Below are 25175 nucleotides of genomic sequence, written 5' to 3'. Positions count from 1 at the left end.
AACAATAACAAAGTATAATTTTAAATGAGCTTATGATTTAATATGAAATCTGAAAATTATAAACAGATTCTTTTTCCTTAATGTTCTTAGGCTAAACCCTTGATAATCATTTATCTAACTGCCTCTATGATTATACCTACTATGGTGGTTTATAAAAGTTTTTATCTGAGATTAAAAAAAATTAACCTTATTAATGGCTACAGTAAAAAGCTACAGTAGAGTAATTTGAAATGGGGCAAATTTTTTTATTACTCAGATCCTACTTGCTTCACCACATTAATTTGTGCTGCATTAAATTTGAGACATCAAGGTTGTTCAGCAGTGCCAAAGTCAAAGCTTCTCTGATTTGTTTTTGGTTTGGTGTTTGTTTTTGTTTGTTTGTTTGTTTGTTTTTTGGTTTGGTTTGGGTTGGGGTTTTTTTGAGATAGTGAAGGGCCTATTATAGCAACAGTAACTTTGAGTTGAGTAAGAAATAAATGACATGTTTACCTTACTAAAGATGCCAGTGAAATTTGTGGTGTATGGATTTGTAAGAAGGACTGGTCCCTATGGCTCAGAACCTAATGCTTCCTTTGTGGAGAATACAAATGTCTCAATGTTATGGACCACGATCTGAAAGCCACATATTTTAAGTAAAGTCACTGCTAGGCTGGAGGGCAAGTTTAGCATAAGGGTTGGTTATAGATCTTATGCACTGGTGCAGAGCTTTAAGCACTGACACTTGCCCTGTCTGTCCACTGTTTTCTTACACTTGAAAACTAATTCACATAAAGGAAGCCTATGAATTTAAAGAACATTTGTATCCAAGTATCTTCTCATGTGTGCCTTTCATTACAAATTAGATGATCCACTGCAAAGGGAAAGGTACTTGGGAATAGCTTTTTTCTTGTGATGAGGCCTAAATATTAATGAACTTGCATTCAACCTTTCCCTTGGAGAACATGTTCTATTTGTCTGTTGTTCTTAACTTGTTGCTTCTGCTTTAATTAAATTCATTAGTGACATTTAGCTCAGACTGGGACTGTGCTTCTGACCTCTAATTTGAAGGTAGGTTGTCATGTATTTTTGAAAAGCGCTCTAAATTCAGCGTCCCTTCCTTCTAAAAATCCTTTGCTTTCTTTCTCTGACCTTAGCTAACCTTTTCTGAGCTGATTCAACTCTACCAGTCCAGCAGAAACTGCTCCCTCCCCACCTCCTCTCCCTGCTGGTTTAGTTTCTTGGTGAATTATTGAGTTGCCCAGTCTTGAGAAAGAGTCCAGCAAGCACCAGAACTGGATGCACAACCAGCAGCTGAAACATTGGCTTGTTTTGGGGAGGAAGCAGGATCCACTCTCCCTTCAACAACACTATCCTGATAGGCTGACTTACCCTAGACCACTGTCTGTTGAGCAGCATGGAGGGTGACCCTTGGTGATGCCTTGTTCCAGTGTAAGTTTTAGCTTCAGAGGTACTCACCTCTCTCTAAGTGGGAAATTTGTGAAGATGAGTCCTTGTCAAAGGAAATGTTTGTTGCAGTTCTCAGTTTCCCATCACTCACTAATGAGACAGCAGCCCGTGAGTCCCAGAAGATGGGAATGGAGGATCACAAAGAAAGCACAGTACTGCTGTTGCACTGCTTTCTCTCACAGGCCTGATTTGGGTCTCTCTGGGTTAGTCTGCCTTTACATGTTCTCAGCCACTTCCTACTGCTCCATTCATGGCTACAGTCTGGATTCTGGGGTTTTGTTCTTTTATCACTTCTTTTTCTTTCCTCATAGGGCATTGCTATGACCAACTTCACTTGTGAACACTCATCCTTAGGTGCAAATGCATCCACTTCACTGTTCTTTCCTCTTTCTGGTGATCATTCACCAGTCCTCTTTGCCTATTTTCTGTGAATTTCTTTTCTCTTTATCCCTCTAGGAAGAGCTACTCTAACACTTAAGAGAGTCTAAGAGAATCTAACACTTACTGATGAGGAAAGCTTCTCCATATTTTAAGCTAGGGTTTGGGAGAGTGAGAGTAGAGAAGAAGGATATTTACCTGCTGAACATGGCAAGGAGATGAGGAATATCAGTGGTATGAAGTGTGAATAGTAGAAGTACCCCAGGATGTAGCTGTCTGGTGCTTAATCCTCTGGCTGCTGTCCCTGGGCTTTCTGGGCATCCAAAGTGTGGTTGTGCATCATCCTTTTGAGATCTGACCTCTAGGGTGTCTAGAAATGAGAAAGGAGATCTGCCATGGAAGTAAAAGGTACTTCCCATGAGGCTGGTGTGTGTGGGCAGAGTATTGCTTCAGAGATGTGGAGTTTGGGACTTGGCTAGGCTTCTTTTTGGTGCTCCTGTCTGTATCCTTGGCTGTGTCACCTTAGAAAATTCACTGCCTGTGTGTGAGTTTTAGCAGTCCCTATAGAAAACTCCTTCTATGTTTACTGCAACCTTCTCCTGTGTATCCTTTTAATTGTGGAGGAGGGCATCAGATATAAACGTGCAGATGAATATCTATTGTATTTTCACTCATACAGCCTAGGAGCAAATACCTAGCAGGGGCCACTTGAATGTTATAATGGAGGTAGATTAAGCAATTTATGGATAGTTAATCTCAATTTCCACATAAAATGCGCAGGGAAGGGTGTGAGGATTTTGTGGGTTTTTTAGCTTTTCTTTAGTTGCTATGACTGGGGTGTTGCACAATCTTGTGTTTGTCTCCTGTCTTTTTTTTTTTTGTATACACCATCCCACCATATAAGAAATTGCTCTTGCAGTTTGTGAAGTCTGTTCATAGCTGGCTCTTTGCTGGGTAAGGGGAATCACTACATCTGGTGATGATGCCCAAAGGAAAGTTACAAATTGGTTTTGATATCTTCTATAAAGTAAGAAAGGCCAGGATAGTCTAGGAGGATGTGGGTGTTTGCTTAACGGGGGGAATCTCAGGAAGAAACCAGATTCTTCACTTTCTGAGGATATATCTAGTTCTCATCTTCCTTTTTGTAGGAGGTTAGAGTGCTTAATGGAGGAGATAAGATAATTTTCCCATTTTTATAGATGAGACAGCAATCAACTGAGGCACAGAGGTGAGAGATAGGAGTGGAGACCAGGACTGTCCAGCTTCAGCATGGCACTGCTGATGGCTTCAGCTGTTTGGCCACGCTGGCTGCACTCAGCCTTCATTTCTTCCCCAGGGGAGCTGGATATGGATGTTGCAAGCATTTGCTGCAATGTCTTGGCACCAGCCATTGTCTGTAGGATGGACCTTTAACCCCGCTGCAGGCTGAGAGTAGAAGAAAGGCTTTTCTACCCTATCCCTCTAGAAAAGACAGAGGTCTTTGCTCTTTTATTTGTTGTCAGTATCTGTAGAGAAAGTGGGGGAAAGAGAATGGTATTTCCATATTAATCATAAGATTTCAGAGAACTTTGGACTAAACATTTTTTAAACTTGTCAGAACTAGATTGACATTTGTGAGCAATGAAGATAATGGGGAATGGGAGTATTGTACATTGGAGAAATGTTTCTTGTCACTGTCTTTAACCTGAGCTTTTGTTTACTACTAATATTATTCTTCAGATCAGAGACCAGGTATAATTTGGATTAAGGAAGAGGAAGAACGGAGAAGAAATACTGAGCAATGTTTACATACTGTAAATATGCACTGAGGAGACTTTATATCTTAATAGAGAAAAGTAGGGCCCTGACTTAGAAAAGCACTTAAGTGTGTGCTTTTTGTCAGGGAGTGACAGTCCTACAAAGCCTCTTGACTCATTGACTGAAAGGGGTTTCTGCTCCTACCTACCCCTGAGTGGACTAGAGAATAAGGGGAGGGTTGATTTTTTTTTTTTTTTTTTTTTTTTTTTATTACTTTCTGATTTTTTTAACCCCCGCAGAGTCAAGGTGAACGGTGGGAATATTAAGTCCTGCAAAATTACAAACAGAGAAGCATTCCTCCAAATTAGTAGGAAACCTCTTCCCTCGGCATGCTATGTTTGCGCCTGGGAACAGGAAGTCAGGTATTTAGCTGGGCAGACCAAATCATATACAGAGCTTGTGAAAATAATTATCTCTGCATTTCCAGCTTTTGTTTCACTGCCCTTAAATATGCACTGAAATTTCAGTCTGAAAATTCTGAACCAGAACATGATTTTGCCGGGGAAATTGCGTATAAAACCTAATTAAAAGCATCAACCCACACTTCTCTTTTAAAAGTACATCTACTACCATCATGCCTCTAAATGTAACAGAGCTCAACGAGTCTCTAGCAGCCAAGAAGACACATAATTTAAAGGCTATTTTGGCATTTGATTAAGCACACAGTGATAACTACAAGCCCATGCCCTGCAGGCATGACAAGAGGCAATTATGTTCTGAGGTCAAAAGCGAGGGGGAGAAAAAGCACAAGATTTTGATGACTTACTTAATTTTCCAGCTCCTGAAATTAGCAGAGACAAAGAAGTTCTAAATCGCCCAGATAAAATCCTGTCATTATCTGTTGCCTTTTCACCCTCTGCTCTCACTTTGCTCTGCAGAAGCTCAGGAGGATTATTTTCCACCAAATGGCTGCACTTATAAAACTCAAGTTGGCACACATTTAAATGTTAAAGAATTTGAAAAACACTCTTTTTAAGTTCTGTATTTAGATGGCTGTCTGCACATAGGATCCTGGAAAAAGACACCTGTTTTCCAAAGTAGTGAGCAGCCATCGGCTCCTCTTGACTTCAAGCCAACAATTAGGTCACTTATTTAGGAGATTAAATAAGAAGCTCAGTGAGAGACTGCAAAGATAGGGAGCTGCTCAAAGAAGAGAGAAGTGTATTAATGAATTAATACAATCGTGCTGTGTATTTCACAGATGGGCTTTGATGTATCTTGTTTCATGGCAAAAAGCAAAACATCACTGCTCCTTATAGGAAAACCAGTAAAAATGATTAAGTAAGATTATCATATAGGGACACAACATCAAGAAATGTGTTTACAAGAAGATAAACAGCCAGGCTCTAATCTCACTTTGGAGTATTTGCTGCAGATATCAGGGTAGAAGAAAAAGCCATCCAGAGCGAGTGATTTGGTGGACAATGTCAGGATGGAAAACACGTGCCTATTGCTTTAGTAGAAAGCATGATAGGAGATCATGTTGTATTACACTATTCAGCTACTTCTACAGTTTTTCCAGGGTGTCAAATTGCTCTTATGCTTTATATCCAGAAAATAAATTTAAATGTTGACTCTGATACCATAGGGAGGTGTCTGTAAGTGAAAGCTGTCCTTCTAATGGCAAGCAGGCAAGTGATAAAGAGAGAAGCAAAAAGGTGAATTCCAGGAAACTGAAAACCAAATCTGGAAATGTTTTCACCTGTCCAGAGATTCTTTAGCAGAAACATGAGCTATTACTTTGGGGAAGGGGCGTTCAGTTTTGGTTTGGATTTTTTAGGGTTGGGGGGTACTTTAAACTGACATACATGCAATTTTAGTAGATCAGTGCTGTAGAGTCTCTTGTACAGGAGACATGCCCAAGATGCAAGAAGTGTGCTCTCAGTGTACCATAGAAACATGTTTAACAGCTTTGTCATTTGCTGGTAGCAGTTCCTAACATCTTATTTCCAACAAAATGGAAGCATTAAAGTTAGCTACATATGTACAGTATTGCTTTTTGACAAATACACCAGGTTTGTATGAGTGTATTCTCAGGCAGTTAATTATTGTGATTTTAAGTAGGGTTTTCCTCAGCCATCATGTGTTTAATGTCTTTCTTTGATGATATAGAATAGTTACTGAAAAAAAAAAAAACCAACATAGGAATTAAGAGCAAAAATATATTTTCTGAATTGTGTGGGTCAGAAGTTTGAATTTTGTATTCTGTAGTGGGAACTGTAAAAAGTAAAGTAGTATTGGCAACTGTCTTTGCCCTTTGTATAGCATACATTAACTGTCCAGAGAAAAGGATCCAAATTGACCCCGGGCTGGGCCAAACCATAGCTCCCCACAGTTAATATTGCCTGTAAATCTCATTTTGTCATTTCTTTGACAGTTAATAGGAGTCATCCAAGCACATGGCAGGAGGAGGGAGGGCCCTTGGCCTCAGTGTTCTGCCAAAAGCTGCTAGAAACCTTCTGCCTCCCATGTCACCAATCTGCTCAGATTTAGTACAGAACAGGCTTGAAAAGAGAGCTCACCACAGCTCTTTTCCAAAATGAGAAGCCTGGCATCAGAAGTTTTTTGGTCAGCACTGGCCTGTTGCCATAGCGTATCACAGAGCAGAGCCTGCTGCAGGCTTCTGTGGACAGATCTCTGTAAGTGGACTTAATACCTCTTGATATTGTTTGTAGGGCTGGCTAAAATTGCTGGACTCTGCTGACTCTGTCTTTCTGGCTGGCTTATCTCTTTGATCAAATGTTGTCTCTTAACTTTGTCCCATCCTTCCTCCACTTACCTTGATGTTGATTAGTGACATAAAGACAAGGGTAAGAATGAAGTATTGCATCTTAGAGGTTTGAGGTATTGCATCTTAGAGGTTCGTGCTTGTCCTCCTCATTTCCCTCCTTTTGTAACAGGAGAAGTTGGTTGCAGTAAGAATTTACTGCATTACACAAGTGTATGGTGCAATATGAGCGCAGGGTAAAACTATTTCTCCAATGTCAGGGAAACCAGGGCATCTTACGTGATCCAAACCCTAAAACTATGCCAATTGTAGAAGCTATTATTCAAGAATAAGCTCATGTCTGTCTTGGGAGTTTGGCAATTAGTCCTTAACTGTGGTGCATCAGTAAGGATCTGATATTTGAGTAATCCCTGTAAATTTACAGAAATGGGAATGTTTATCTGTCCAGTAATACGTAAATGAGACAACTGACAAGAATAGAAGGCTTTGTGGAAATTAATATGTTGGATTGCTGCCTGCCAGACAGATAGAACAGCCTTGATATGGTTAAGGGATGTTCTGAGAAACATCAGTATGCTCCTGTTTTCCATAAGCAAACTTGGCATGCATGTACCACATGGAAGTTTTCTGGGAGAAGACAGCAGAACACTGGATGGGATTTTTGTTTTTTGGGGGAGGGTATTTTGGTGTTTTTGTAATGGAGCCCAGGGAAAGTGAGTTGCTGAAAGATTTTTTGGTGTCAGATGGGCCATGGATCTGCTAGAGGGTTAAAGCTTCACTGATTGCTCTGTGACCATCACACAGATACAGGCTTGATTTGTATGTTGAGTTTTGTGGTTGGAGGTAGTACGATGTGTAGCTAGGAGGGCACATCATCCCTGCAGCTGGAAGCCTTTTTGCTGTGGGTGAGTTTTCATTCTTGTGGAATAAGTAAGGAAAAGAGTTGACTTTTGTTTCAGTTTGCGGCTGGTGTGCTAGGCTGGGAAGCAATTGTTTGGTTTCCAGCTTCACCATGGATTTCCCATGAGATCTTCTGGAAGCCTCATAACCCTTCTGCTACTGAGATAAGAAAGACTACTTCATATGGATATTTGGGGATTAATATATTCACTTTCATCAAGCTGTTTAAGATCTTTGGATCAAAGATGCTGTAAAGATGAGAAATACAATTGCTTGTTGTCTAGTGAGTTTATTTACTAATACTTTTAGGGCTTTGTTTTCAAGGCATCTCAAAGTGTGTTTCTTTTTTCTTTTGCAAACTGTAGCCTGGATTTCTTTTAAAACAGGTAAGATTTCTGAGAGCTCTCTAATTTTACAAGTATTTGCCAAGTATTTGACCATCTAGGCAAATCCAACACAAAACTAAGACTGAACTTAAATCACGCAGTGTCCCATAAATTGTCCTTTCCATGGAAAATATCACTGCAGGGCCCAAACTTTGGGAAGATTGCCAGAACCCACAGACCATCCCCCGGCATGCTGCAGGCTACAACAAAAGCCATCAGCCTCTCATTTTCTAAGGACCAAGAAAAGGACCAGGAGCAATACAGATGTTATTACATCTGCTGTAGGACAGGTGCAGTCTTGCTGAGCAGGTGGGATCCTGGTGGTTGGATTGCTCATTGTCATAAAATTTCCTTTGCCTGATCAAGTACAACACAGGGCTGTAATTTTATATATCGAAACCAACTAGCGTTTCACCTGGTAAGTAGAAGTAATAACAGTGCCATAGTTGCTATTTACCTCTTTCAATAGGCGATTTCTAAAGCCCTATATAAAAGGGATCTCTTCAGGGTTTTTTTGAGATGAGAAAATCAAGTCACTGAGTGGAGAAGTAATTTCTCTGGAGAGGCAGCAAGCCAGCGATCGGACCCCGTTTCTACAGACTGTATCTCAATGGTACAGAAACTATCTCAGTGCAGCACATGGATAAAACCTGCTGCTAAACGTCATTCCACTTTTAATCTTAGCCTCAGCATGGAAAGTAAATGTTGACTGTGTTCCTGTGTTAATCCTTGCAGCTTTCAGCCGAGCCCCGGTCCCCATGGCTGTGGTCCGAAGGGAGCTGTCCTGTGAGAGTTACCCCATCGAGCTGCGCTGCCCGGGAACAGATGTTATCATGATCGAAAGTGCCAACTACGGGAGGACTGACGATAAAATCTGTGACTCTGATCCTGCTCAGATGGAGAATATCCGCTGTTATCTGCCAGATGCCTATAAGATTATGACTCAAAGGTATAGTATTTAATATTCTTTGTTTGCTGACTGTTGGTTTTTTAATCTGGAAGGTACACACCAGTTTGTGTGAGTGTGTTTGCATGAGAAAATGCAGGTACTTAGTCTGTATGTATGTGCACAGAATTACAGCTATCGTTGCTAAACTGTGGGTTTAATGGAGTTGGTTTAGCATCATGCAATATAAATGACATTTGCTGTATGTACTACTGATCAGTCAACTTGATTCTCCAGTTTTGCCTCTGAAATACCTAAATATCAAGGCTCTTAATGAGAATAGAAGTGAAATCTTTCTCAAATTAATGTTCACTGGTTTTTGTGCTATGTTCAAACAGAAGGCCAGTAATCTCCTTCAAACAATTAACATTTTGTGTTCAGAATAACATTTACAGTTTTGAAAACACAAAGTGTCTGCTTCATTCCTTGTGTTGCCAGACTTAGTTTTAGGGAGGATCTGAATTTCCAGTCAAGGATTGGTATTCACATTGGTCTCGCAGAAGACTTGCTAAATTTCTGTATAATAACTATAGCTTTTGAGTGTGGCTGCTCCATCTGGAAATGGTAACTGAGATACAAGCCATGTAGACAGGCTCCTGTATTGCAGAGTGTCATGGTTTGGGAGCTTCAAAAATCTAATTCCCTAGTCAAAACCCCCTCCCACATCTCAACCTAGTATAAGATGTGTTTTCCAGACAACCACACGAGACTTAGAATGGGGGAAAGGGAATATATTACAATGGCTGTACACATAAATATTATAATACACAAATATTATAATTACACAAACGATCTCAACTATCTCTACTATGATAGATCAGTATTTACAATGGATCAGATCCCTTCTCACCTCCAAATAAAAGTCCAGGAGGGAAGAAGGAAAGATCCCTTCTTCAGAGCAGCAATATCTCTAAGGCAGCAGGTCTCTCTGTCTCTATGCAGCAGCTGTAACTGGATTGTTGTAGCTGGATCTCTTTTCAATACACACAAGGGGGTCTCCAAGCCCCTTGGCCCATCGTCTCCAAACATGGGTCTTCAAGACACAAGGGGGTCTCCTTTCACCCCTCTCGCCCTTCGACTCCAAGCGAAGGTCTCACCTGTGGACTGCCAGCAGGGACAAAACTCGCTTCACCACAGGCATATCACGAAATGCAGGGGCATCTTTGTGAAAGTCCCTTCCCCAGGGGTTCACCCCTGAGTCAGAACATCTTGGGCACCATTCAATTGAAAGCCTTTGCCTCAAGAGTTCTACTAGAGCTCCTGTGCTCTGTCTCAGGCTGCTAGGCTTGTCAGCAGCAGTGAGGGGGGCCAAGGTCAACCCCCCCGGATTCCTTCTCTGTCCCCGTCCAGCTTCAGGACATCTTTGAGCTTCTCAGCTCCTCTCTCTCTGGTGCTGCAGCACTCCAAGACTCCTCTCCTTAATAGGAGTCCACCTCCCTCCTTTCTCGGAGGTCTCAGAGGGGTGTGGGGTTTTATTCCAGTTCTTACCCCAGCTTCCTCTCTCCCTGCTGCTCTCTCGGCTTTTCTGAGACAACTCGGTGTCTTCCTTACTCAACTGCATGCTGTTTCTGCTGCTTCAGTTATCTCTTGGCTCTTAGCCACAGTCTCTGGACGCTGCGTCTGCCGCTGCTCTGTCTCTGCTCACTCACAGTGGAGAAAACCTTTTTTAGCTTTCTAGCTGCAGATACTTAGCCCAGCCTCACGCTGTTCCAAGTCCCCGGAGCCCCCCCCAGCCAGGGGCTGGGGTGCCCAGAGGCCCCAGGTGACTCCGAGCCACTTTCCTTGTGGCCTTAGAACATGGCTACCACTTCTACCACCAAACTACAACTAACCTTCTCTTCTGTTTGCTTGTTGTATGTTTATATTTCGCAGAAGCGCTCATCGGATAAAACTTCAAAACTTCCAGGGTCACCACCCCCTGGGGTTTTACCATTTTATAACTGCAGGGGGAAAACTGTTTTCCCCCCACCACACAGACCCAGGGCCTATCAGTTTTTTCCGACCTAGAGGTATCCTGGTTATGGAAAGCCTGTAACTGTTGCTGAATTTTTAAGGATATTTTCTGGCACAAGTGGTGTTGTGGGAAGGATTCGTAAGTCACAGCTCTTGACATGTAATTGCATTCAGTAAATTTTTCCTAATACATGAATAATTATTCACCACATTTGACTGTTAATTAGCAATAGAGATGAGTATTTCAAGATATTAATAATGGTATTGACATAGGCAAAGTGTTGCTAATTGACGTCACGACAGCAGTGTTTGTGTAGTGACCTAACGGCTTAAAGCAGTGCAAGGTTTTAATGGAGTATCTCACGATTGTTTGCTGTGAGATGCTCTGCACTAAAAATGGTCTGGGGTGAGCAAAAGAAAAGAAAGCTTGAGTTTCATCTGTGTTTCACATGCTAACTGCTGGTTTTGACCTCCCCGTAGAATTGCTCCATGTCAAGTATTTAGGTCTCAGAATCCTGACCAGTCTCACGTCCCTTTTGCTGAAGGTGGCTCCTATTAGACCATTTGAATTGGACCTCCTTGCATAGCTGGTTGAAGTCTTGTTTATAGATTATGCCAGCTATGTTTTCAAGAGAAGTGGAAAGGGTAACAACGTGGCATCAACCAGTCCCCTGGATTTGGTGTGGTTTTAGTGGAATTACTGTAATTCTCATGTTCAGGTTGTTAGTGGCTTCAAGCAGAAACCCTTAATCCTCTGCATATTGGCAGAATAAAACCATGTCATCCCTTTGTGGGCCGTTACAAAGTATTAATATTTTTATATATATGTATTATTGTCCTCCAGGCACCAGCTTCCGAGCCAAATGCAGAACTCTGCAATCTTCCAGTCAGTCCCCACGCGTAGCAAGTGTGCAATAGACGTTAGCTCTTTGGTCAGGGAGGACACATTATCGTGTTGTGTGCCCAAGGCACTGGGATGAAAACTTATGTTGAGTCCTTTTCTCCAGGTATAATCAGTGCAGACTCAAATGGCTTAGCAGAGAGTTTGACAGGGAAGCACATCTCTGGAGCAAAGCATCTCTGTGTTTCCAAGTGGGCAGAAAGTAGTGTCATAGAAGCTGACCACTGAGGGGAAAACTTCTCAAGCAAATCTTTATTGGACTTAATATCTGTGGGGCCTTGCCTGCTGCCATTTATCAGTAGGGAGGCTCAGGAAAGGGTGATGGCTCTTTCCATTTAAGCCATTTGATGATCAATTTTTATGAATAAGTGTGCAATCCTTTTATTGGGTACTATTGAGTTTCTTGAAAATAAATATAACCTGGTTCTAGTTAAAAGACAAGCTAAAAAGGGGAAAAATACTCTACTTTGCATTTTTATGTTAGTCTCATTTTTTTTAATCTCCATTAATTTAAAGAGTTGAAACAATTTAAAAATAAAACCATTAAAATGAAATATGTTCTTAAGATGCAAACCAGTCTGTCAGCTCACAGCTCCAAGTAGACTTCATAGCTGAGCCTCTGAAAAAAGTAGTTTAAAAGGAAAATTGTGACAGCCTAGTAGTTGTGGCACTAACTATGCCATTTTCTTCTGAAAGCCTCTACCTGCAAAAATTAATCAGTTTAGCAGTATTTGGGTGGGTTTGCAGATTAATGCAGGCTTTAATACAGTGAGCTTGTCTTTGCCAACACTGTGGGATGGGGAAGCAGCTGTGGGAACTGAAGATTGTCATGGCAGTGTAAACCTGCATGGTACCTGAAACTGTGTATGAAAAGAGAAACGATACGTGCAGTGCATGCTTATTACTCATTGATTAATTATTGCATTCGTAAATACAGTCTCCTCGTAGGTTGTATAATAAGTTGCATAACAACTGGCAGTTTTTAATCAGCAACACTGTACAACCGGCTCAGACACATTACAGTGTGGCTGTGGGGAGGCAGAGAGGGAAAGATGGGGGAAAAAAGTATGTATGAGACAGAGGTGGTGTTAGTTTGTGAGCTGACGCTGAGGGAGAGCAGATTTATGGTAGACATTAGTGATTGCACTCTCAGCCCACCCTTCTTCCCCCTGCAAAAAAAAAACAAAAAAAAAACCCACACAAAAAAACCCAACACCCTGAGCTAGCCTGTTCTTTACTTCTGTGTGCTTATTTAAATTAATTTTTGCAGACGACTACATGAGGTTATTTTGAAAGGGAAAGGCATAAATCTTACGGTGTGTTTGTGGAGCCCCCTGAGCAGAGGGAACACAAGGAGTTCTTACTGCAAGCATTGCCCTGAAAATCTCTAAAATCTTTGGAGTATTGCTTAAAGTAAAAGACATTTAAACAGCTTGTAAGGAGCTATTTTATAGAAAATTAAATTGCTGTGGCCTATTTTGGTTTTTTGTTTTTTTTTTTTTTTAACTTGCCAGCTTCTCCTTCAAGCATCCAAGTAAGTGCTGCCCGTAACAGCTCAGAAAGTGTGCTTTATGAACTGAAGTTTTTCTGATTTAATTAGAGAAAAATATATTTTGCAGCATGTTTGCTTTGGAGAAGTGTCTTTTTGAGGGCTGTAACAATTAAATTCTAACCATTCCCATTGCAAACTGTGTACATGGTACCATGGGAGTCTTTGCTATGTCCTCCCTTGAGCAACTGTGCCAGAAAATTATCATATCATCCATTCAAACAACCAAGGTTCTCTGTCAACAATGGAGAAAAGCAGCCTCCTATTCCCGTAAGAGTTACCTTTGTTTTTATAGCATTAACACTGCAGTTTAGTATATTAAAAATGCCCTAAAGAAAAAGGAAAAAAAAATAGCTTTTGGTGCGCTCTCTTGAATTTCTTGTATATGCTTTCCACTAAAGAAATGCCCAGCTCAGAAAGGCAAAATCTGTGTATTACTTTTTGCATCTTAGTAGTTTCACTACAAGTCAGTGGAGCCAATTGCCTTGTAAGAGCACCACACAAATTTAAACCTGCAGTGTGGGCACAGGAGTTAAACATTTAGTTGCCTCCTCCTTAATGCACACAAATACACCAGCACGTTCTTCTTTTTAAGGCATGGGCTTAAGAGTTCCGTATTTGTACTTTCCTGGGTTGGAGCCACTAGAAGGAAGAAGATGGGTGGATCAGGTTTTGCATGTCTGTTCACAGAGCTGTGTGCTGTCGATACCACCTTTGCATTTAACTTTTCTGTAGGCTTTAATGTTAAATTTTAAAAGGGGCAGGGGAAAAGGGGAAATCCAGGTAGGAATAGTAGGAAGTATGTGACACGTAGGTTCACACACACAAAACAATTGCATTTTTTGCCTTAAAGGCAAGAGCAAGGCTTTCCTTTTGCTTTTCCAATCCTTGTCTACCCCAACCATTGTATGCTACTCTTAACTCTGGAGAAAGGAAAGGAGAGATGGAATAATATGACAGAATGACAAAACTAGCAGGCATAACAGAAGAGACGGGAAAAATATTCACAGGTCTCAGCAGCTATTCTCAAGATCAAAGCAAAATTCTTTCTGCCTTTTCAAAATTTGGAATGTAGAAGATGTTCCCCAGCAAGAGCCTTCCACTTTTGTATCTCTCAGCAAATCAGAGAGCTCAGTTTGCAAATCAAGCAGCGTTTGCCTTTCACCATAGTACAACCTTGCAGAGCTCTTGTGTGCTGCTGTTACCACTTCTGTCTTGGGGATGAGGACTGAAAGCTGCTCAGCTCTCTCCTCTCTTCTCCTCTGAAGGGAGTACCGGACCCATTTTGTGTCCCACAGGCCAGATACCTCCTGCCCAGAGCTTCCCACTGCTTCCAGGACAGAGAAACTGCGTCTCCTTGGTCAGAGGATGTGTAGCCTGCGCAGCGCAGCGGGATGTGTACCCTCTGCTTCACTGCAGCTCATCCCAGTGCCATCTGCCCCCAGCACAGCTCTCTGGTGAGGGGGAAGGCAGGGCCAGTCAGGTGGGTGCTGCAGCTCTTGTCCCCTCCTCTGCTGGCTAAGCAGCCAAGGAATTTCTGGTAGCTCCCTAGGAGCACAGCTGGAGAAGGTACTACATGCCCTGCCAGTTCTGCAGTTGCTTAGCTGAGCTAATTTCCTTTAGGTTTGAGTCTGATTTTGCATGGTTTGTCTCTGTGGTTTCAGTGTTGACATCATTGATGATGCCTCCAGGTCAAGACTTGGAGTTAAAAAAAAAACAACCAACCACAACCCAAAACAAAAAGTACAATTAAGGGTGTAGGACTGCTCTCAGATTTCCATTTAGTTTCATCAGAGGGCCTAGTCCTTTTACATGAGGAGGGGCACTCACAACTCTCTCAGTAGTTGGAAGGATGGTAGCAGACACTTTGCACAGGGTTAGGTGAGAATAAAGAAATTGAATGAACCAGTTTGCATTACACTGCAAAGATTTTTCATCTCCTGAAGGGCTGTGTTTTGTTAATGTTTTTGGTTGATGACCTGAGAAATGCAGGAGTCTGAAATGAGTGCCATTATTATTGTAATAATATTGCATCTCATGGTGTGCTGTTATTGATGCTATCAGTTCCTGTGATTTTCAAGACACTTTTCAAATGTCAATGATCTGCACTTGCATTTGGAAATAAAAGAGGCAGGATTATCTGTATTTTACAGATAGGATAATTCACGTTAATCATTCATAGAGTGGCCACTGGTTTTGAACATACTAATTTCGGGATGTTCTTGTAGAGTCTTTTATATTAATTATCTTCTCACAGTGTGTGTGGGGAGGTGCAGAGGACAAGGAGAGCTGCAGACCTGGAGGCTCTGTAGTAAGAAGGCCCATAAGTAGGACTGAATGAGAAGACTTCAGATGAATTGCAGCAGAGTCATGTTAGGCTGTACAAAATTAATGGCATATTTCTTAGAAAACAGCCCCCTGCTTATATGCTGTCATCACCTCTGACTCAGATACTGAATGCCCTATTTGGTAGGAACCCCACCACACTCCTCTGCATCCTGAGTACATTTTGCAAAGATTGCCAAGATACTACTCATTTTTCTAAATTTGTAACCACACAGATGGCATGAGAAGTGCATTTCTGAAGGACTGAGATGCTGCAATGGGAAGCTAGGCTTTCTGGGAAGCATAAGTCTGGCGCTTTGAGATCTCCACGTGAAAAGCGTCAATATGGAAAAATACTAATGTTTCAGTTAAACAGTTTTTGTAACCAGTAGAAATTAACAGGGAATACTGAAGCTCACATTCCCTGGATTCTCATTTTAAAGGTTAGTAAACAAGCTGCACCACTTCATTAAACAATCTATTTTCTCACCATGTGGAAAGATATTTTAAAATGAAGGAAAGTCTGTTAATCTTACCTGAACCTTGGCCCTGAGACAAGGGCACATATACTATTACTAAGAGGGGGTAAAAATCAAAAATATCCAAACAAGAACTGTAAGTGCTAGTGAGGTTGTAAGCACTGAGCTGTTGAACCACTCTAAAATAGGTTGCTACTTCCCAACCTATACAGTCTTAATTTATCCTACCTCTTCCTTTCCTGAAAGTGCTGTTGGAGTAAATTCTTAAAGTGACAGCCTTCTGGAATTGCCATGGTACCCCAGTAAATCAGGGTTTGTCAGCCCAAACATCTCAGCTGATTGCAGCTGCCATGGTAACAGATGAGGAGGAGGCACTCGCTTCTGGAGGTAATTAGGTTCCAAACTGTGGAAGGCTCTGTAGATGAAAAACAGTGCTTTAGGCTTCCCTGGGTACCAATTGGTAGCCATGACCAGCTATAAAACACCACACTTTAAATAAATAAATAAAAAAATAGAGGATTGTATTGTGCTGTGCCTGCTGGGTTTTGGTTGCTGTTAGCATGCAACTCCAATGCATTGCCATTTGAGAAAATTCAGACTTGAGCTGAGAAAGCAATGTGCCCCTGTGGCCAAAGGGAAAGGACTCCTTGAAGTGTGCAGACCAGGGGAAGCTGGAGGAATTAATCTTTGCTGTTTTCTAAGACCGTTTCATTTTTCCAGCTGTTTTGTTATGTTTCTTTTCATTTCTTTTTCCCCCTCACTGGCCTTAACTGACAAAGAGAAGACATGGGGTAATCTCTTAGATAAATCATGTCTTGAAGTGGCCTTAGAATCGCTGAACGCATGATGTGCTGAAAACTGTGCAGGGAAAATCCAGGTTGATTACTCCATCCATTACTTTACAAGTGTGAAAGTGGCCAGCTCCACCTTGTCAGGGGGAAGCAACTGGACAGCCTTCGGCAGCCTTTTGCTTGTAGCTTTTCCAGTGGGAGAAGGCCTATGTGCAATATACTCCTGTCGTCTGATTTTTTTTTTCTGAAATTTTGAGGCTTGTTGAGAACAGTAGCTACTAGTTTGTACCCTGGGAGGAAGTGTTGAGCAAAGATGGATATATTGCTGACAGTGGTGTCCACTGGTTGACATGCATGCTACATTTATTACCATGCTGCAGGAAGGGGGTGCAGGCCCATAGAAAGCTGTCCTGGAACAGCAAGAAGGGTGATCAGTGAAGGTGCAGCTTTAGGCCCTTGGGTACTGTCCCCTGCTTTTGATGAAACAGGTTTTGGACCATGAAAAGCATTATCTGAGGTGCCCGAAGAGCAAAGTTTAAAGCCAGGCATCTGCATGCTCCTCATGGCACCTCCTGCCCATTACCTAAATTTCTGAAGTGATAAACATCAGAGGTGCTTTTGCTTAGTTGTCCTGCATCTTCAGTCCACCTGAATATGGCAGTCTTATGAGGCCATCACAGGGACTGGCTGTCAGATGCTTGGTCTTCTTAAATGAGTCTTAAATCTATGTAGAGCATAGCAAATAAGGTTTATTCAGGCTAAACAGACTTACACTATCTTAAGATAAATAACAAAGCAAAACTTTGTTTTGAGTAGAACGATACATTCATCCTCCTTCTGTTAGTTTTGTGGATAGAAATAATGTCTGGAGAGCTGTGAGGTAAGATGACTTTGAAGTAATGCATCTATATCACTTTCTTTTGCTTCTTTCTTTCTTCATGTTACAAAAGAGCTCAGTCTGTGCCTGAGGTCAAAATTGGGTTTTTACACAGGGGATTGTCTATTCTTTAGGACATTTCAAAGCTTTCATTCAGCACATTTTTGACTGCATCATTTGTGGAATCTTTGGAGCTTAAACTCCATATTCTGTTCCAAGACTTGTAAAACCAGCACTGGTTTATACCACACCCTGGGGTTTCTGTGTTTCTTTGCAGGGCTGGAAGGACTCTGCAGACCCCACTCACCTTTGCATGCTTGCAGTTTGGCATCCGTAGCTTGGCTTTCCATTTCGTGTGATCCCTCTGTGATACCAAATGCAAATAGGCAAAAGGTGTGCCTTGGACACAAGTCATTTCCTTGTCAGCATAAAAAATACAGACTGATGCAGACAATGTTCCTGGATGATCAGTTCAATGTGGTCCTTAAATTTAAGAATGAGTTTGGTTACTGGAATAACCTGAAGTTTATTTCAACCTCTTTGGGGAAAAGAGGGAAGGAATGGCAGTTCTCGGAAGCAGTGACCCAAGAAAAGGTTTTGCTGCCCATTATGATTCAGGAGAAGGATTTTCTGTATCAGTAAGCCGAGTGCATAAGAAATGCCAGGCCACATCTGTGATGTAAAGAAAGGGCAGGATATGGAATTTGATTAGAGCCATCTTCTATGCATTATGTATAAGATAATACATTGGTGTCAGTTATATACAGTAGAAGCCTTAATTCAACTGGAGTCCTGCAGACATCGTAAACTGGGAGACAGGGAGTAGTTTATGGGCAGTAGTAGTCTCCAGACTGAATTATAGCCTCAGCATTCAGTCTGTTACCGAGAGTTGCAGTTGGTAGTAGACAGTATATTACCATGCTTTTACCGAGAGTAGGACTGGTGACAAAGAAGGGGAAAACTTTATCACAGAGACACTGTGAGAAATGGAGGGTTGAGTTATGGGCAAGGCAACAATAGAAAACTATAAAACTAATGCAAGGGAAGAAGGGAGGATTTGGAGCTGGCCGGAAGAGGAGATGGAAGAATGGGAATAGAGTTTCCCCATGCGATCGCTGGTCTGCCCCTGTGCCCTGTCCTCCCTGCCTTGGGGCAGGATGTGGCATCCCATAGTGGGCAGGGACTGTCTCTGCCACTCCCATGCCTTTTTATGTTCTGATCTCTCATAGTGAGGAAATGGGCTTTCACCCCAATGCCTAAGATTTTTAATGTTCTTTCTAGATTGTTAGCCATAATTGCAATTGCTGAATATTCTTGCTGACGATATAAATAGTCAAATCCTTTCTGAATCTCATTAAGTCCATGGTCATGATGACTTCTAGGATCTTGAAGTCCAGCAGAATAATAGCTTATTGTATGAAAAATGATTGTCAGGTTTTAATTTCATTACTATCCTTTCTCACTGTGAAGACAAAGACATCCAAGCTACCTTTGCCATTACTGTTCCTTAGCTTGTGTGCATTTGTCATTGCTTCTAACTTATCTGCTCACCTAGTTATGATCTTTCAAATATTTCCTTTCATGGGAGTTGGTCTGGAGTTTTGTTATGAGTATGTGAGAAGGTTCTCCTTTTTCCCTGAATACCCGTAATTCTGCATTGCCACATTTGAGGCAAGATGAGCTATACAGAGTTCTAGTTCAGGCTGCATCTACCTATATAAAGGCAAGATCATTTATTTATTTTATTTTTATTATTTACCTTTTTTTTTCCTCCCCCCGTCAAGTCTACTCAAATGCTGAAGGGTTGTTTGAGGTTTTTTTCTTTTTTCTTTCTTTTTATTTTTTTTTTATATTTAAATTTTATTTTAAGCCAAACAAAAGAACACATGGGGGGGAAAAAATTGTTTGTGATAAATTTGGGAGTTTGAGGCCATTTCTCCTTAGAAAGCCTCCTTCCTCTCTTCCTTTCCTGGAGTGGCTTTGAATTATGCAGAATGTCCCATTTGACTCAAATATTACACCCACACAAATATAATTATGTCCTGCCCCAAAACACCTGCTCTGCTTCTGATAAATCATTAGTTCTCTTGGTCACTTGGAACAGATTGTTCTAATTAAATGGTTACAGTGGGGCCCAGCTAGTACTGATGGAAAGTAAAGTTTGGTCCTCAATACTAGCAAATATGTGGAGTAAAATATAAAAGCATCCGTTAGGTTGGAGGGAGCAAGCTTAGTTCTCGAAAAAATATAGTGCTAGTTGCAGTTACCCAGGGTCTGAGTCACACACACATGTGAGAGCATTATGTTCTTGATGTTGGTGGACTGGAGGTGTGCTCAAGTTGGTATCTTGGGTGATTTTCCGATGAGTAATGGAGAATTTAATGTACAAATGCAGATGAGTAATCTTCACCATTGGTGTTTTGGGGAGCAGGGGAGACATCTTTAGAACAAAAATTCCTGCCAGTGACAGAAGTGCACCTTGACACTCTTTGAATTAGTGGCAAGGTTGCTGACAGCTGAACACAGGCATCTAATATCCAAGACACCTTAAAAAACCCCCAAACCCCTTAACTATACGTACACACAAAGAATATAGGTCATCTTCAATGTAGTGGATTAATCTGAGCTCTGGAAAATCAATTTCAGTTGATTGGTTGCACTTGTAGCTGGATGTAAAGAGTTAAAGCCAAGCACCAAGCAATGCAGACTAATGCCTGTCATGTTGGGCGGCAATCCAGAAAACACTTTGGTGCCTGTGTAAGGCCATGCATGTGACAAGAGCTGTGTGAAGTTGGCATGGAGGTAGAAATCTTCCAAGAGATATCCGCAAATTTCATTTTCGTGGCCTGGATGGTGTCCAGGTGGCAAAAGGACCCAGTAGTTCATCTCACCAAATCACTGGAAGTCAAGGGGACCTAAGAGGCAGCTAAGCCGCCACCTGCTTTGCTGCAAACCACATGGGTTGGTGAGCCAAGGGTGGATTGCATCCTAATCACCCCTCCCACCATGTCTACTGACTGCAGTCTTCTGTACCCAGGGGTGGCTGAGGTGAAACTGAAGTTGTAAACACTTAGTAATTATTTAAAAACCGAAAGTACTCTATAAAGGGTAAAGGCAGAGGAAGAGGATGGAGGGTTTTGTTTTATAGTGCTTAAAAGGAGCTTTGTTGCATCATCTTACAGATTCAGTGCCAATTGACACAGCGTACCGCAGAGCTGTTTCTTTGTCAGGAAACTTGGGGTTGGAGTAGAAACCTCCTATACCTAGTGTATCCTTCAGAAGGACCCATGTATTTGTGCTAGTATTGAAAACAGGTGAAATAAATGCCTGTAGCTTAAATTTTAAGGGTTTAAACACTTAAAAGTAGCCATTACAGCCAGGAGCCTGACTCCTGCTGAACTGGCATGAGTCCTGTGGTCTCGATGTCCAGAAATTTCTTTTGGAAATGGAAGTTCACTCTTAAGTGGCTCTAGTGCCTTTTAATATTTTGCTCATGATCTAATTTGGATCTTAAGTATACCAATTTGGAAACAGCCTGCCTGACATCAAGCTATGAGTTTTTTAAACTCGTATGGTTTAATAAGATTAACTTGCTGCAGTTCTGATACAGTCTTCAGTGAAAGCTTATTCAAATTAAGAATCAGTCAGAGGGGAAGTAGCCTCAAGCATAAAGTAGGAGTGAGGTGGTGCCAAAAATCAGGGCTCCGAGAGGCTTTGTTGTCTCAGCCTTCAGTGAGAGCAGAAACCTTTAGCTGCCAAATTAATGCACTAAAGGGGGAGGGGGGAAAAGCATAATTAAGAGATGAAAAACCAATATTCCCTTTTTCAGCTGTCTTCTTTGGAGATGTACACAGATATGCACACATAGAAATGGATACATAGTTCAAAAACTTTCATTTTTGAGACTCTAGAATATGTATTAAAATATGTGGGAAGTCTGCTTGAATTATGAAGAATAATTCACAAAGTATAGCAGGGTCACTAAAATGAATGAATAAATAAGTGAGTTTGAGGAGTATACCTGCCAAATCTGTGTTTTGGGGCTGTTCTGCATAAAAGAATTAATTCATGTTTTTTAATCATGTTAGTTTCTTCCAGTATTTCCTTGCATTTCAGCAGTATCTCCACCATGAATTTAATTCCCTCAGTGTTGGTATGGGAAATCCTGATTGTGTAACCTCTTTTAACCCAAGGTTATGTATTAATCCCCTTTCTCCCAAGGGGACACCCTCAAGTTTGACAAGTACCCTGCGATTTTCAAATGTGTACCATATTGATAACATGTATTTGGAATCAGGACCTCTCTGGTTCTGATTTGAATTCTGAGCACGTTGGGCATTTTTTCTTCTTCCATGAAGAGGAAAATTCTCGGCAGAGTTTCCATGCATAATTTCATTCCACTGTTTCAGCAGGAATAATGCAGCTGTGAAAGAGGAATGTGAAATCAAGAGCATATCATTTTTTGAATATCACAGATTTTATTAAGGGTCTTACAGGAAGGGGGAAATCTATAGGACAGATTGGTCACAGTCCAGTGTTGCTCAGCGAGAAGAGAAACAAAGCGGCAGCGGCTGCGGTGCTAATTTAAAGACGTGCTTAGCATTGGCCACAGGAATAGCTGGAGGGCTTAGATGTGAGCATGAGGCCCTGGAGTAAACATTGGGTAATTTTGAAATCCTGATGCTGCTACAGGGGTCATCATCAGCTGTTGGTTTTGTACCAAAACGGTACAAAAATACTGTCAGCACACCGGAAAATAAAAGATTTTGATTCACTGAGATTTGCAGGGTTCTGTCTTGTGTAATGGTGATAAAAATATGCCTGTCCTGTCTCCTGTGGCATTTAAAAAAAGCAAAATGGTGGTGTGCTGAAGTTGGTTGCTAAACGGTGTAGCCTGGTTGTCTTTATATGGGTAAAGCTATTGCAGTAATGGTTAATTTGCTTGAAAAAAAACAAAGAGTAGCTGGAACATTTTCTTTCTGTAGAAGTGTACAAAATCTAGTTTGGTGACATGAAGTATTTCTTCTATGCTTTTTTTTTCATCTCCCAGATGGCTATTGGCAAAATAGACAGTATACAGTATGATGTTTTAAGTATATGCATTTCTTTTATGTGCAACATTTGGCATGTTTGTATATACATCTAGATTGACTGCATATATGTAGAGAGGGATGTACATATAAGAAAGTACAGCAACATGTGCACAGAAAAATAGCAAATGACAGCCTTTTTTAAAGAGAAAACTGCACATTTCTTGCCTTACATATTTACAAAGAGAAGAACTGATTTCATATCAAGGAGGAAGAAGAAGCAACACAGAGTCTTTTCAGATTTAATACCAGCATCAACATCCAGAAGACCCCAAAGGTATTGCAGCATACTAGCAAATCCAGATTTTATTATGATACAGATGTTGGTCATTTGGTTTTCTTCAAAACCACGAAGAAAGCAAGAAAGTTGTTCTGCCCTGGATGTCTGTTAAAGCTCTTGCTTCTGCACCACACATAATGCTGAAAAATTGCTGTCTTAATATCCCACACAGGTGTCATGACTGTCAGTGTGGCACCTCTAGACTTTTATGGCTGCTAATCAATGAACTCACACTGTGACAGTATATCCCACTTTTGCCCACTGTATTTAAGACCACAGTAGGCAAATGGGGTCCAAGGGAGCTGGCTTCATAATATGCCAAGAGTTTGGCCTTTGACTTAAATTTTTCCATCTTACCCAAGCTTTTCTTTTTATTATCATCTTATTATCATCTCATTATTAGGCACCAGAGAAAGCTGTAACTCTTGCTTTAACACTTCCTATTTTCTCCTGACTTTTCATCTACTGGACTTTTTCTTTCTTCCTAGGAGCTTCTCAGTGTCCTTCTGCTCCCAGGTGGTCTCTGTGTTTTCTTTGTCACTGTGAGACCTGTGCTGTCGTTGCTTATTTCTAAGTATTCTTTGTCTTTTTTTTTTTTTTTTAATGTGGTTACGGGGACTTTCATTAGACTGTGTGGTGGGCTGGGTCCTGTACTGCTCTAGGTGAGCCTCACTTTCCTGACCGAAGTTGGAGTGCCCTGATTTACAGGTGCTCAGGATCTGTTGTGTTCCATGCAGCCTTTGTATGGCTGCACCAGCAAATGCCTTCCATGGGGATAGCACCCTCAGGGAGGGCAGTTCCTACTTTCAGTAACTCCCTACAGCTAGCACTGAAGAGGCAATCTTGTATTTTGTGGGGAATGTCACATAACTGGTAAGAGGGGGATTTCTTCAGTAGTCAGCCAGTATGGAATTTAGTTAATATTTTACAATGCTTTTGCTGTGTGACTCTGTTCAACCCCTTTGATCTTCCCAGCCTCTAATGAGGTGAGTCCCCTGACTTTTGCTGGTCTGTGCATGTGGCTCTGCCAGTGGTAGCAGGTCAATCCATGTTCGTATTACTGGCCTTAGGCTGTTTTCTGAGACAGCAACAACCCTGAGTGTGGAGGCTCTTCATGCTGTTTCAACTCGGCTTTGAGTAAGAGATCATGCTTTGCTGAGGCTCTGAGTAACTTGAGATGGTGTTCAAAGCAATGTGAGCAGCAGAGCAGGGTGAAGAATACAGGACTGTGTGCACAGGAAGCAAAACCGGATTTGTTTGTAGCCTGGGTGTGATCAATGATGTTTCTAACAGTGTTTTGGAATACGAAGAATCTGATTCTGGAGGGTCTGGGGTAATGTGAAGCACTGTTGAGCTTTAGTAGCTCAGTTCAACCGAGAACATTTCCTAAATCGTGGTGGTTATCCTTGTGAGTAAATGTTAGCAGGCTCCAACCTATCACTTTTCCAAGACCCTTGCTGCAGCTTTCAGGAGGCCCCAGAAAGGGCAGAGAAGGAAGAGAAAATGTGTGCTGGGCAATAGGGAGAGTGAGGAACGTTTTGTAGTGAAACGTTAATTTGAGGAATTGGCTTTCTCCATCATCTAGTAAATTCATTAGTCATGTAGAGTGAGGAAGTTGATTTATGGCTATTAACTATATTGAATTGACATACGTAGCTTCTTGAAATTTAGTGGCCAAAATTAAGCCCTCTCTAGGCATTAATAGATTAGACTGCTTAAAACAATTTAATTATTTATCCTATACAAAGGGGATAGGATATTTCTAGAGTGATGCCTATACTGCTTTGGACATATTTTAGTGTACTTGTGACTAAAGCTATGTTTGTAAATCCTACTAATTGACTGTTGGCACAGAGTGGTGGAGGAGGGGAAGGACCTTAGCTGAGGATTAAGAATTTTTAATTTTGGGGATTTAGGAGAAAAAAAGAAAAAAGAGGAAAAAGGATCTCAGTCTGGTTTGAGCTTACGCTCTCTTCTTCTGTCTTACTCTGCTTCTCATAAACTCTGTCAGTGTCTGTTTATACAGGAGATAAAGAAGCAAAAAGGGAGACTATTAATAGCACAGTATGTCTGTGTTAAAACACAGTATTATGCATATACCGCTATTTTTATTGCTGTAGTATGCAGATCAAGTGATGTCCCATCATGATAGGCTCTGCATATACATAATTCCCCACCTGGAGACCTCAAAACATCAGTGTACTTTTTTGTGAGTGATCATGTCACGCAGTTGTATCATCTCCAAAGGAAATGACTGTGCTGTAAGTGGCTCATCCTTAAGTGTTATCCTACACAGAAAGAAAAGGAAATAATTAAGATGACATGAATTATGTAGAACAGACTTGAATA

General features: G+C 41.3%; 1 protein-coding gene across 20 annotated transcripts in view; it reads left to right on the top strand.

Annotated features, from left to right (window-relative positions):
• The window catches only part of ADGRL3 (adhesion G protein-coupled receptor L3), a 513962-nt gene that overhangs the window by 228793 nt on the left and 259994 nt on the right, over positions 1-25175 (top strand). For all 20 annotated transcript variants that reach the window (XM_018073156.2, XM_018073129.3, XM_029960802.1 and 17 more), the window contains exon 4: positions 8371-8584. In XM_018073156.2, coding sequence (XP_017928645.1) covers positions 8371-8584 — 214 coding nt within the window. The remainder of the gene's footprint in view (positions 1-8370; positions 8585-25175) is intronic.

The sequence above is a fragment of the Manacus vitellinus genome, unplaced genomic scaffold (assembly GCF_001715985.3).
Source record: "Manacus vitellinus isolate BGI_N305 unplaced genomic scaffold, ASM171598v3 scaffold_0_pilon, whole genome shotgun sequence".
Taxonomy (NCBI): domain Eukaryota; kingdom Metazoa; phylum Chordata; class Aves; order Passeriformes; family Pipridae; genus Manacus; species Manacus vitellinus.
Note: the sequence above shows the minus strand (reverse complement) of the source record. Positions and strands in the feature narration are given on the sequence as shown.